The sequence below is a fragment of the Clarias gariepinus genome, chromosome 5 (genome assembly GCF_024256425.1).
Source record: "Clarias gariepinus isolate MV-2021 ecotype Netherlands chromosome 5, CGAR_prim_01v2, whole genome shotgun sequence".
Lineage (NCBI taxonomy): Eukaryota > Metazoa > Chordata > Actinopteri > Siluriformes > Clariidae > Clarias > Clarias gariepinus.
In genome coordinates, this window is record NC_071104.1 from 27,740,747 (window position 1) to 27,754,366 (window position 13,620).

The window sequence follows — 13,620 nt, forward strand, 5'->3', positions numbered from 1 at the left end:
TGGTAGATACTAGTTTATCAATTTTGTTGCTTCGTTGATGCGGATATATGATAGTGACTCATGAGATCCAGCAATATGTCCAATAGGCAGGCAATAAACAAACAAAAACTATTTTTTATTAATTTTTTCATAAGAATAAGAACTTTTCATAAATGAAAAGTACATAAACATTCTCCAAGACCAACTTTTCCCAAACACCCAAGAACAGTTTGATGAACAGAATGGGGGAGCGCCTTGTCATAAGGCAAAAGTGATAACTAAGTTGCTCAGGAAACAGAAACATCCAACTTTTGGGTCCATGACCAGGAAACTGCCCAGAACTTAATCCCATCGGGAACTTGTGGTCACTCCTCAAGAGACGGGTGGACAAACACAAATTCAGACAAACCCAGAAGTTGATTAACAGCATTTGCCTTTGGCCTTTTATTAAAACTTCTGGCCATGACTGTATAGAACACACCCTGAACATCCTGAAGGCCAGAGTGAGAGCCCAGGGCTTTATTTAAAAATGTAATGAATCCAGCTTATCTGCATTAAAGAACGCAATGTAAAAAACAATTTAAAATGTCTACTAGCACACAATTATACAAATCACCCCTCTTTCCATCTGTCCCTTACAATCAGCACGCTCACACTGACCTACTTCTGTCAGCCCACTGTTGGTCAAAAGCTTTTCAATCTAATCTAGTAGAGACAGAACTATTTCAATAACACACACGAGAAATCAAGTGCTAAGTCTGTCGATCTAACCACACTGTATATATGTATGCTTTGATTGAAATAAATATCGAATACTATCGTGTCGTAACTCAATCACTGCCTATGTGAGAGTCACCAGGTGTAGAGTTGTGGATCCTCTCATGTCTGTTGTTCTCCAGTTTCCTTCTCCCTCCCCAAACTATTCAGGTGGTTAAACAAACCTGCCCCTAGGTTTGACTGAGTGTATCTGTACATGTTCCCCTGCTATGGACTGATGTGTTGTACAGTTAAAGTAGATTCCCGTTCTTATGATGCACCAAAATCCTGATCAGAATAAAGCTGTAACTGAAAATAAGGCTGTACAGTTTTATTACTTTTATTACTATAGTTACAAAAGTCAAATTTGTATAAATTTACTTTCTGACCAAACTACCTCTGTAATGTTATTATTAAAAATATTCACCTGGCAGCCGTTTCATTATACACTAAATCATTCAATTAGTTTTCAAGGTTTAATAAAAAAAAAAATCCAAACTAATGGTTTAAAGCAGAATTCGTTGGCTTCATGGCCAGTCTGGACGGCGGTAATCCTAACATTCTTTACATGCTTGCACGGATGTCAATCTTCACTGGTTTTTACAAAGCATTTAAGAGATTCAACTCAGACAGTTTTGAGTGCCTGTGCATGCTGAAAGAGCTGCAAACAGAGTGTGTTCAGTGTGCACTGAGCTGACCCAGAAACCAAGAGAGCATCTGGTCAGCTGAGCCACACAACACTAAGCGAATAATGCAGCTAACGCATGCGCACATACAAAAACACATCAAATCTCATTTATGTATTGGTGTTGTCAGTGAAGCTTCTGGTCACATACTGTATCATTCATTTGCGCTCCTACCTTTTAGAGTGACCTAAAAATACTAACAAACTATATATAAAACAAAGCTATAGAAATGCACAGAAATGCACCAGGGCATTACATGCCAATTTAATCATATTAAATATTAAATAGAAATGTATTGAAAAATCATTAACAGTTCTGTATTGCACTGATCCAGCAATGTAATTGTGCGGCACACTGCAGTGATTTACTTCTGTTGTACACACGCTACATAAGTGATCCCTGTTGGTACTACAACAAGGATCCTCATGCTGATAAATCTAAAACAGACTGGCAGCAGTGCAGCAATTATTATGGCAGCGCAAACCTTTTGGTAAACTTTCTAGCTTCCTTTGAGCTCCCTGCATTTCTTTATATTAAATAAAATTATGTAGGTTAAATCAAAGAAACAGGAACACATTTTCGACTGTGACAGACTGTTTATTTAACAACCTCACAGCAAGCTCATTTCCCCTCTCGTCTGATTCATAGGTCACTGCGTGAAACTGCTCAGGTACAGGGACTGGACTGAAAACAAGGCTTTCCAAAAATGAACGCCAAAAAAAAGCCCTTCAGAAAACCTGGAGAATTAGGTATTCCTCAACACTACAACAAAACATTCAAAAACATCTGGCTCTTTATAAGCAAAATATAAAGAAACGAGGCGTGGCTCAAGATTTTTCGACGGTACTAAGTTGAAATAACTACAAACCACTATGAATCAGATCTCAACAACATCTCACAGGACTCGCTGCTCTCCTGGTGGGTTAATGCGCCTCAGTGTTTGCTGACTCAGTTAGTTAATGTTAGCCTATAGAGAGTAACTGCTGTATTATCCAGTGTGTCATGTAACATTAAATGCATTCAAATCCTATTAAATAATGTAAGAAAATAAACTGAGACCTTATTATATAAAGGACAAAAGTCTACAATCTAAAATCATATCTATTTTAATTCAAGACGATATGCTACTTAAATAATGTTAACTGTAATAAACGCATTTTAGGTGAAAAATCACTAATCAGTCCTGCTAAATTAGTGAATGCTCAATTTTTGTAAATTACTGAAAAGTCTTACCTTCTTGACCTGCGCCTCCTTAATCTTCTCCAGGGCGACTCGGATCTTCTCTGCTTTAAGTTTGGCAGCTTGTTCTTCCTGCATATATATATACACAGATATAATATTTTACTATATAACTAAATAACACTATAGAGATAATCGCATTCCATACCAATACATTAACCCTTGATTACTCTCTTGCTACAGTCTTATTCTACCTGATTTCTCCAACATGAAGACATTTTGATTACAGGTTCCACCAGGCAGGCAGTGTCTCTGATGTATAAATCCAAAGAGCCACTAAATTCAACCGCTCAAATTGAATATTAAAGCATCCTTTAAAAAGGCATAATAGTGAAAGCTGTTCCATAATCCATGTGTCTTTGTTTCACGAGTTTGATATAAACCAGGAAACTAGGAATTCCCATTGAGGAAAGAGAGATGCACACAGGAACAGAAATCATCCTTACAGTACACAATTATCCTAGTTCAAGTGCAGAAGACAGGACAATGAGAAAAGCTATTCCCAAGATCAAGCTGAAGGTAATCCTGAATTTGTGGATTCCTGATTTAGAAGCACAAATGCTGAGAAATCCTCAATATCCAAAGCCGGGAACCTTCGCAGCACGAGAACGTATCCATGATGGACATAAGAGAGACGGAAGGGGGGGAAGAAGAGGAGGTGTTCCACAATCATTCACACACACACACACACACACACACACACACACACACACACACACACACACACACACACACACACTCTTCTTTATCACTAACTGAGCCCATTTCATTTTCACAATCTAAAGCCTTTCCTCTTTGCACGTGCACAAGTGTGTGTGTGTGTGTGTGTGTGTGTGTGTGTGTGTGTGTGTGTGTGTGTGTGTGTGTACGCTTTTCTGTGACAGCTGGACAGCAAGCTTGGGGTAATGCCCGAGTCAAAGGGTATATTATCCTCTCTGTGTTGCAGTATATTTCATCAGGACACACACACTCAGATGAAGACTAACCTCTACTGCCTTCAATCAGCTTATATAACCAAAATATAAATATAAATATACCAAATACAACGATTACCAGAGAGCTGTTAAATTCTAGAATGTGATTGGTCAGAAAGCATTGATTAATTTTCTGTAACATCAGCTTTGACGGTAGTAAATCTGGGTCACAGGACAAGCTGCGGTTGTTAACGGATGGGATATACAGTAGTAGGAGAGAAGGCATCTTGCTTCATCTGTTTCAGTTGTTAAATATAATAATAGAGTTAAAAAGTGCATTGTTCATTATATGGTATATAATACAATTTTAAAAATGTGTTTAAATTACTCTTATAAACTGTATAAAAACAATACAATACAAAATAATGTGGCAGTAGCTTCCTGTAGTGCATCCTGATGATATCCTCTGCAAATAAAAATCAATCCCAATGGCACAGCAAACCGCAACAACCTGATCGTTAACTGAAAGGGTCGACAACCCAGCAGATGTTTTCCTGCCCATCATAAACCACCAGAACAGCACAGTACAGGAAGTCCTGACCAATTAGCTGATTAAAATAAGGATCAAACACTTCTATTTGCCTTGCTGGGACAACATGCATTCACACTGGCTTAAACAAGTGTGTGTGTGTGTGTGTGTGTGTGTTGGTGTATGCGAGCAGAGTGCTTGAGCAGGTGTTGTGCCTGGAGGTATCCGCAGGAAAGGCCAGAGTTACAGTATCACACATGCTGATAAAGAGGACAAGAGGAGATGGGAGAAAAGCTACACGATTTGTAAAAGTCTCTTATTTCTCTTATTTTATACTGAAACTTTCTTTTGGAGATTTTAGGTCGAATAAAATTTGAAATTTGAAAAATTTAAAGAACTAAAGCACATAAATATATATATATATATATATATATATATATATATATATATATATAATTTCACAGATTACAAAGCAGATCATATTGGTTTGAGAATGCCTAATGTTCTCTGTAGCAGAACCCTACACATTAGGCTGTAATGACAGGTTAAAGCACATTTGGATTATTCAATCATGATTTAGATTTATGATGTTACAAAAAACAAGGGTGGGAATCTCAAGGCATCACATGATTAACTTTGATCCAGACTAAACGTGTAATGAGGTGACTGTCATTAATATCTGCATCTTAAGGTATCTTGATTTTTGTATAGCTTGCATTATAATATTTGGACTTTTATTTAAAAAAAAAAGTTGTTAATTTATTTACATTGGGGATTTACTATAAAATTTTATTTAGAAACTTTACTTTCAAAATTAAATGTTCACTGCCTGGCCAAAGATTAAAAAATTACTGGAACTGGGTTAGAACCCTTCAACAAGTTATCTTTGTGGACGAAATGTGTCCGAAAAAAAAAAAAAAAATCACGAATGAAGATCATTTACACACTTGAAGTTGCATGGTACAAAAACAACAACAACAACAGTAAAACCCTTAGCTCTGTGAAAGTAAGAGCATCGCCATCTACAAACAATGTGATGAGAACACACAGGACTGGGACTAAACATCTGAGTGGACTAGAAGAAAACCACTTCTTAGGGAGACTATTCAGAAAAAAGGCTTGAATTTGCTAGGGAGTAAAGAATGAATTCATGCGTTCAGATTGCCCCTATAGCAGAGCAATACAGTAGGTGCATCAGGGTGAGAAAAGAGGCCCATCATGCATTGTTCTTACCTGATTGCACTTGCATATTCCAGGACTCTGTGATAAATTGTTAATAAATGGTTCTGGCCACCATACTGTGTGCTGTAATCAAAGCTAAAGCTGATTGAATGAAATTATTTTTATTGGCCAAGCAGTGTACATTTTTATATGAAGCTCATTTAATAATAAAAAAAAAAAAGAAAACAAAAATTAAATACAGTACTTAACTGTATTATAAAAAAAATTAGAGCTGACGGGATATAAAAATATAAAGACAACTTTATATTGGGTAAAAAAAAAGTGAACTACTTTAAGCAAGGAAGCTAATGTTTTAGTTAAACTGGTAACTACAGTATAGGCCTTTCTTATTTGCTAGTAAATCTAACAACGTAAATGGACTAAAATATTTTGGAGTGAAAGGAAAGTTCTCATTATTGTTTTTTTTAATAAAAGTCCAAATATTCAAGTGTGTAAATGATCTTCATTCATGATTTTTTTTTGGACACATTTCGTCCACAAAGATAACTTGTTGAAGGGTTCTAACCCAGTTCAAGTAATTTTTTAATTATTGGCCAGGCAGTGAACATTTAATTTTTAAAGTAAAGTTTCTAAATAAAATTTATTAGTAAATCCCCAATGTAAATAAATAAAAAAAATTAAAAGTCCAAATATTATAATGCAAGCTATACAAAATTTAAGATACCATAAGATGGATGTATTAATATCAATCACCTCATTACACGTTCAGTCTGGATCAAAGTTAATCATGTGATGCCTTGAGATTCCCACCCTCAGTAACTGTAAGCTTTTTTGTTTTGTTTTTTGTAACATCATAAATCTAAATAATGATTGAATAATCCAAATGTGCTTTAACCTGTCATTACAGCCTAATGTGTAGGGTTCTGCTACAGAGAACATTCGGCATTCTCAAACCAATATGATATAACACTTAAAGATCTGCCATAACCAGAATTTGCTTATTGAAAGGTTAATACATTAATATTACTGTACATGTAAGTAATCAACCATGAAAGACCTGAAGAAGTCCCTCATTCAAGTCTTCACTGATGGATATGTGAAGCTGGTGACTGCAGAGGTCAAAGTGCAAAGGAGAGAGAGATACTGAGAGCTCTACAGGACTGAAGGGGATAAACAGAGCCAAGGCTGCACGTTCTTTCAGCTGGACCGCATGCATTCACAGAGACTAAGCCTGGGTTAAACAAACACAACAAGTCAGTGCTTAGCTCATGACATACTACACAAGCAGGTCTACACTGGAGGAACCCAACAAATTCAGCAGCCACAAGTCACAGCTTCTGCTTCACCTCTAAAACCATAACAACTCCTGGATGATTGACAGCTGTCATGCTGCCTTGGCTGTTTAGGAGTGTTAAACTCTAGCCTGTGCACCTCTGCGTCAGGGAGATTAATTAGGATATAAACAGTAAAAGCTGTCCTACATCAGCAGTCTTGTTCCATGAAGACAGATTTAAACAAACCCTGGTGTGTGGAGTCAGCGATCTGCAGCGTCTTGGTCGTTAAGCATGAACTGGCTTGCTCTCATACTCGTTGGAGTAATTACCCTGAGTGCTGCTTCGTCATGACCCCTCTGTCACTACTTTACCTCATTCCTGTGTGAAAAGTTGCTGAACAGCCTCCGTCAGTCAGGACAGAATGCACCCTCTGACCCAGACCTCTCCAAACCTTTTTATGGGATAATTTTCTATTCTTTTTTTTTTATTTTTAAGAGCCATTTGATTTAATGTGATTTCTGTAACTGTCTTTGTTCACTCATAATTAGCGCTTGTCTTTTCTTTTTGTTACATGATGTTCTTTCAGTGCTTATCTTTTTCTCCTGTCCATAAGGTTCATCTAGTGTGTACTGTATGATCTTCTTGCATCCAACCTTGAGTAGAAAAGCCTGCTGTCTAATATTTCACCACGAAATACAAAACTTGTCCTTATGCATGCATGCCATATCCCATATCTCTCATTAAATCATTGCTCTTAGTCTCATGATTCTTCAATCCTCCTACTTCTGATGAAGCTACAATATGTCGATCCAGAAACATTTACAATAGAGTTTTTATAATCCCTAAAAGTACATGTAGAGTACAAGGAAGTATGGAGAACGCATTATTAAGCAGACCAGAGCCGTGCGTGGAGATATCAAGATGCTTACCAGTTTTGCTTCACCTGTTTGTGCGTTAAATTTAATGTTGATCTATAAATGGTAAATACATTCCCTGTGTATTTCCTAGCCATCTGAAAAAACAGCTTAAAAACCTAAAAAAAACTTTATTTCTACATCAGGGCACAAATACACAGAAGTAATGGCACGGATTATCCTTTTTCTCTGAAAGAATCCAGACGTCCATCTGTTGTCCACCTACACTGAGACACTGCCTGCTGGAGCTGCACATCATTTTAGTAATAGAAGGTGTTTTCCATCCCAAAAATATCTACATAAGCATATATAATTTGCACTAAAGCCCCACCTCCAGCACAAAAGGACCTCCAGACCTGCCAACCATAAAAATATCTTTTTGAAAAACTTTTCAAAAACTCATTTTCACATTCATGATTTTAATTTTTTATTTTTATTTTGTAATTTTGGGAACAAAATACAGTTTTTTCCCCGCATGGTTTTAAATGATAACCCTTATCAGCATGTTGAACTGTACAATTGCTGCACAAAATGCATGAAAAAAGATTGGCAGGTCTTGACTTTGCCCTTCAGGGAAAACTGTCCTGAAATAGTTTTTAAAATTTAGCTTACTGTATAAAAATCCATCTTCAACATGTTTGTTTCAAAGACAAAAAGATATGTTTATGCTTTTACTGAGGATAGCAATAATTTTGGACTCGGCAACAAAGAATATTGTTTGTATACAGTATGTAAAATTAAAATTAAAATTAAATATAATTCTTTAATTGTTCTGAATCCCTTTTTGTCTTTGATTTGTATACAAAATACTACTTATATGACACTCACACGCGTTAATATTCAGGCATTGTTGTAATGAGCCGCATTTTTGCAGCAGAGAGGCTGAATCATCACTCAGAGTGCTGACACATGCAAACACATGCTTTTCACATCAACATCAACACCGAGCAAATTGTCGTAGTGCTAGACCACACTCCTACTCCTACTCCGATATCATTCTGTTTAGTTTAAACATCAGGATGCTTAATTATTTTTGATCGAGGGATGCTTCGTGTGAGCATGCTGTCATTAATGCTGCAGTAATCATGATGATCATATCTGCTGGGTCTAGCACTACGACTACGAACATCACCAACATGTGACATGGACAAGCAGTGCAGAGTTCAAACCAGTACCGCTCACGACATTCCCGGCGTGGGCTTTTATTGAAAGCCAAGCCGCTGATTATGATGTAATACACAATTATAAAAGATGCATGTTACATATTTATGTCAAATATTTACTGCTTAGTTTTGGGTAATAATAAGGGCTGGCCCGGGGTTCAGGTTCAGACCAGATATGAAACAAACAAGTAGAACTGTAAGGCCAACATGCAAGGGGAAAGAAAAGGGAAAAATCTTCGGTCTGTAGGATTCTCATCAAAGACCACTCGGGAATCCTAACACGTGCAAGAGGAAAGGCAGGGATGCGTCAGGGTGATGCAGAGAGATGTTAAAAAGCCACCAGCACAGAGTGATCACATGCAAACAGATAGAAATCAGTGTGTCACCTTGGTCAGCAAGTGAGAGGGCTTTCCTGCAATGTTTTTCAGAATCAGAGATGTCTCCCTGTCCAGATATGAGTGCTTTGAGCGAGAGAGAGAGAGAGAGAGAGAGAGAGAGCACAAAGTGCTGTGATTATCAGTGAACTGCAAATCTGTGAAAGCACAGCAGATTAAAGCAGGTGGTGGTCACATGACCTGTGGAGGAATTAATCAAATATTTTAAAAACTATACAGTACATGAAATTGCATGATGTTTGCTTGCTATAGCTGATGCAGATAATAGTGTAGTCTACTGTATGTACTGTACCAGTGACAGCCGTGATATAGCCGCCTCTGGGACATCACAGTGGTTGTAACTGATGATATTGTTTCTGTATTAAATATATTGTTTTCTTTGCAGTTAACTTTACACATGGACACCTTCTGTCTGCCTTGAATTTACAGAAGAAGCACTGGGTTACATGATGAATGAGATTATTATTATTATTCGGTTCTGAGCTGCAACCTGACGCGTATCTAAAGAAAAATCAGGCCTGCATACAGTAGGAAGATAAAAACAGCTTTTGCTGGAGGTTTCTTGACTTAAAAAAATATAAAGACATGTGGAAACCTGAAGCTTCCACTTAATCTCCACATCTTCTGCCTGTATCTCCCTCATTTCTGTCAGGCCTTTTCTATTACAATGAAGACAGCAGCTGATTTTTCTTTGTTACATCCCTAGGATGGCTTGACTCACTGAAAGAAAATGATTGGTGTGTATTTTAAATCGCGGCCTCCCTTTGCTAAATTTCAATGTGGTGTCCAAGTCTATCTGGGAGTAGTAAGAGCTGCCGGGAAAACAAGTCAATCCATCACTGTGCAGCTATTTTAAAGTCCACGTGTCTCTAGACTGCATGTCTGTCGTTTCGGACTGATGTGGTCTTAATGGGGCTGGATCTGTTTGTGATTGGAACAGATAGTGCAGTGAGAGTGGGAGGTGGTGAAGCTGGAGATTAGATGCTGCAGAGATGAAAAATGAGACGACGACTCTGGGAAAAATGTCGAGGCTGTTTACCATAGGCTCGTACGTTTACTAATTAAATAACTAATCCTGTATTATACTCAAAATTGTAACAGCTTAATTAAAGGAAATGACTTTAGATATTTTATTTTATACTGCATGGATTCTGTATATGTATCAATAGCATGATAGCTAATGAGATTAGCGTTTATATTATACATGATAGAGTTACCTCTGAGCTCTGATGGCTTTCCTGTAGACTGTCTTGCTCCGGCTGCCTCGACTTGTCCATTTCCAGCGAGTCCACGCTGGACGCTGAGGCAGAGTTGATGCTGGAGCGGGACGAGTGCACAATTGATCTCACCTCGTGCTCGATGACGGTCCCTACTGAGCCTGTGCGCCGGTGGTGATGATGGGCAGGTCTCCTCATGGTGGAGGACGTATACGGTGCTGAGGAAGTGGAGGCGAGGGATGCTGTGCTCAGGCGTGCTGCTTCGTCCATGCTCTGTGAGGCACGCTCTAGCTGGGCTGTGATGTCATCCAGAGAGAAGTTGGAAGCGAGTGCAGGCCTGATGGTGGATGCAGGTGACACACGAGTGCTGCTGCTACTGCTGCTGCCTCCACTTCCTCCACTGCTGCCTCCACTTCCCCCCGTGTGCTTCACGCTGTGGCTGCGGCCAGCTGGAGGTTTCTGACGCACTTTGCCGTCCCCGGTCAGGCCGAGGCGCGCGGAGCTGGTGCCCGGTTTGCCGATGGTGCTTAGCTCCTGCTCAATAGAGCAGAGGTCGGCCATAAGAGCATCCAGATCGACAGAGTCCCCCTGGTTAAGAGCCTCTGTGAGACAAAGCAAAGAATCGTACATCTATCTGGTTACTTGTGATCAAAAAGGGTGGACTTAAGGTAGGAGTTTGTAATTTTTAAGCCATTGTAATTCTGATCGGCTGCCTTTTGCAACATTGTTGCCTTTTATTTTTGCCTTTTATGCAGAGCTTTGCAACTGTTCTAGATCAAGCTCATGTCTGGGGATTATCTATTCATTGCCTTGCTTATCACTTACTCAGTTGATTCCCACCCACTTGCTCAACACAAAAAACAAAACAAACAAGCAGACTGACCGTTGATGTTGTATATGGAGAAGCGGTACGAGAAGTTCGCCATGTTTGTCTCCTGTCTGAGAGGAGCTTTCTGCACCCCTTTCTCTGACTTTCCATCATCCAGACTCTAAAAAGATACAAAAACACACAATAAGACAAAGCTACACAATTTTAATAAACACAAATAGCTAGATTATAACAATTACAATCAGTGTGTTATGATCTTCACAACAAGGATGACTTTAGAAAGAGATGTTTAGAAAATAATAAGCAGGGTAACAATACTATATGGTCTATTTGTAAACACTATATTGTCTCTCTGTAAATACTATACGGTCTCTCTGTAAACGCTTTACAGCTTCTCTGTATATACTATACGGTCTCTTTTGTCAATACCATACGGTCTCTCTGTAAACACTGTACGGTCTCTCTGTATACACTATACGGTCCATCTGTAAACACTGTACGGTCTCTCTGTAAATATTACACGGTCTCTCTGTAAACACTATAGGGTCCATCTGTAAACACTATACGGTCTCTCTGTACACACTATACGGTCTCTCTGTATATACAATACGGTCTCTCTGTATACACTATACGATCTCTCTGTACACACAATACGGTCTCTCTGTACACACTATACGGTCTCTCTGTATACACTATACGGTCTCTCTGTATACACTATACGGTCTCTCTGTATATACAATAAGGTCTATCTGTAAACCAAGGTTTTAAGACAGTTTAAGACCAACGAGCATCTTCATGAGAGTTTATGGTTTCACCCGCACTTCTAATACACTGATCAGTTTCACCATCGAGTAACCATTTACCAAGCCACAATCTATTAATAAGTGATTTAATAGAATAAATTCTTAATTTCTTTCAATTAAGTCACTATATTCACATACACACATACTATACACACACACACAAACCTTGGTTAGCTTGTCCAGTTCCCCAAGCCATGCTCCAAACATCTGGTCCAGGTCCTGGTCTTCCTTATCACTGTCTTCCTCAGCAGCATGGTCCAGCTCGTCATCTGAGAACTGCTCCATCTGAGAAACAAACATACAGTAGACGTTACTCCACAATCCATTATATTCTGTATCTAGATAGTTTTTAAAGCCTGGCCCTATTGGAGCTGCTGTCTTGCAAATTTTAATGGCCTCCTTCCTCCCAGAGAGCAGAGCAAATTAACTAATCATCTAATTAACAGTCTTTTTTGAATTGAAGTGTGTTTGGTAGAGCAGGGGAAACACTAAAATGTCCAGGGCAGGGGGTGCTCAAGGAACAGAATTGGGAAGCACTGATGTGGATAATGAAATAACCTTAAGGCATCAGAAACCCTTGAAGCATTTTTTTTTTTGTTTAAAATTATCCCTAAACAATGTCAGCTATGGACAATATCATATTGCTTTATTTACATTTCTTTCTGAAAGTATGCAACAATGATCATACACTGCCCTCTAGTGTTAATATGTCAATATTAAAATCCCCTGGCCGACCCTATAAAGGCAGATCAAACCCTTGTTTTTACACCATGTTTCCACAAGTGACAGCACCAGCACCGATTAGTTATTACTTCTAACAAATAAAAACATCTTAGAAGTTCCCATGAACAGCATGACTGATTTATTAATGATGCAGAAAGCGATGTCTGCAGTGTACATAAACACATGGAATAAACAGATGTAGACCTTGTGCGTACGAGTGTGATTGTGTGAGAAACAGGGAGAGAGAGAGAGAGAGAGAGAGAGGGAGAGAGACCGAAAGAGAGAGAGAGAGAGAGACCGAAAGAGAGAGAGAGAGAGAGAGAGAGAGAGAGAGAGACCCAAAGAGAGAGAGAGAGAGAGAGAGAGAGAGAGAGAGAGACCCAAAGAGAGGGCAAGAAGTGCATTTGGACATCATCTCCTGTCATAAATGGTTCTGGGATTTTGTCCATAAACAGAGCGAGCAATCCTTGTCACAGCAATTAAAGCCTTTTAAGTCTGAACTGTCTTAACGCTTTAGATCTTCAGCAGCACGTGTTAACAAAAAGATCAAGTAGAATATGCAATATTCTGGCCAAAAATCACAAAATTATCCAACTTTTTTCAATGCTTTGGCTAAAATGCAGCCTTTTCTATCTTGGACACTAAAAACTAAATCAGGGTAAAACCACAACTAACAAATTTGTACGAAAATCGCCATGTTATTTATAAGTAAACCACAAAATAAATGTTTAGTAATCCATACTGTATGTTTTTGTGTGTACTGCAGTCATGATTCTACTAGATGTAGATCTAACCACTGGCGGCCCAGCGGGGTAGTGGCTAGAACTGCCGCCTTGCACCTCCAGGGTCCAGGTTCGAGTCCCGCCTCAGGGTCTGTGTGCATGGAGTTTGCCTTTGCTTGGTGGATGGATTTTCCTCTGGTTTCCTCCAACAGTCCAAAGACAAGTAGATTAGGCTAATATTTAAAAATCTAAATATCAAAATAAAAATCCTTATTTTATTGTCTGCTTATGTTAA

General features: G+C 38.6%; 1 protein-coding gene across 4 annotated transcripts in view; it reads right to left on the reverse strand.

Annotated features, from left to right (window-relative positions):
* raph1a (Ras association (RalGDS/AF-6) and pleckstrin homology domains 1a) overlaps positions 1–13,620 on the reverse strand; it is a 71,005-nt gene that overhangs the window by 13,695 nt on the left and 43,690 nt on the right. For 3 of the 4 annotated variants that reach the window (XM_053496296.1, XM_053496295.1, XM_053496294.1), the window contains 5 exons: positions 12,046–12,165; positions 11,132–11,237; positions 10,249–10,850; positions 9,023–9,097; positions 2,655–2,732 (listed from right to left, as the gene is read on the reverse strand). In XM_053496296.1, the coding sequence (XP_053352271.1) occupies positions 2,655–2,732; positions 9,023–9,097; positions 10,249–10,850; positions 11,132–11,237; positions 12,046–12,165 (981 nt within the window). The remainder of the gene's footprint in view (positions 1–2,654; positions 2,733–9,022; positions 9,098–10,248; positions 10,851–11,131; positions 11,238–12,045; positions 12,166–13,620) is intronic. The other variant, XM_053496297.1, reaches the window with a different exon arrangement.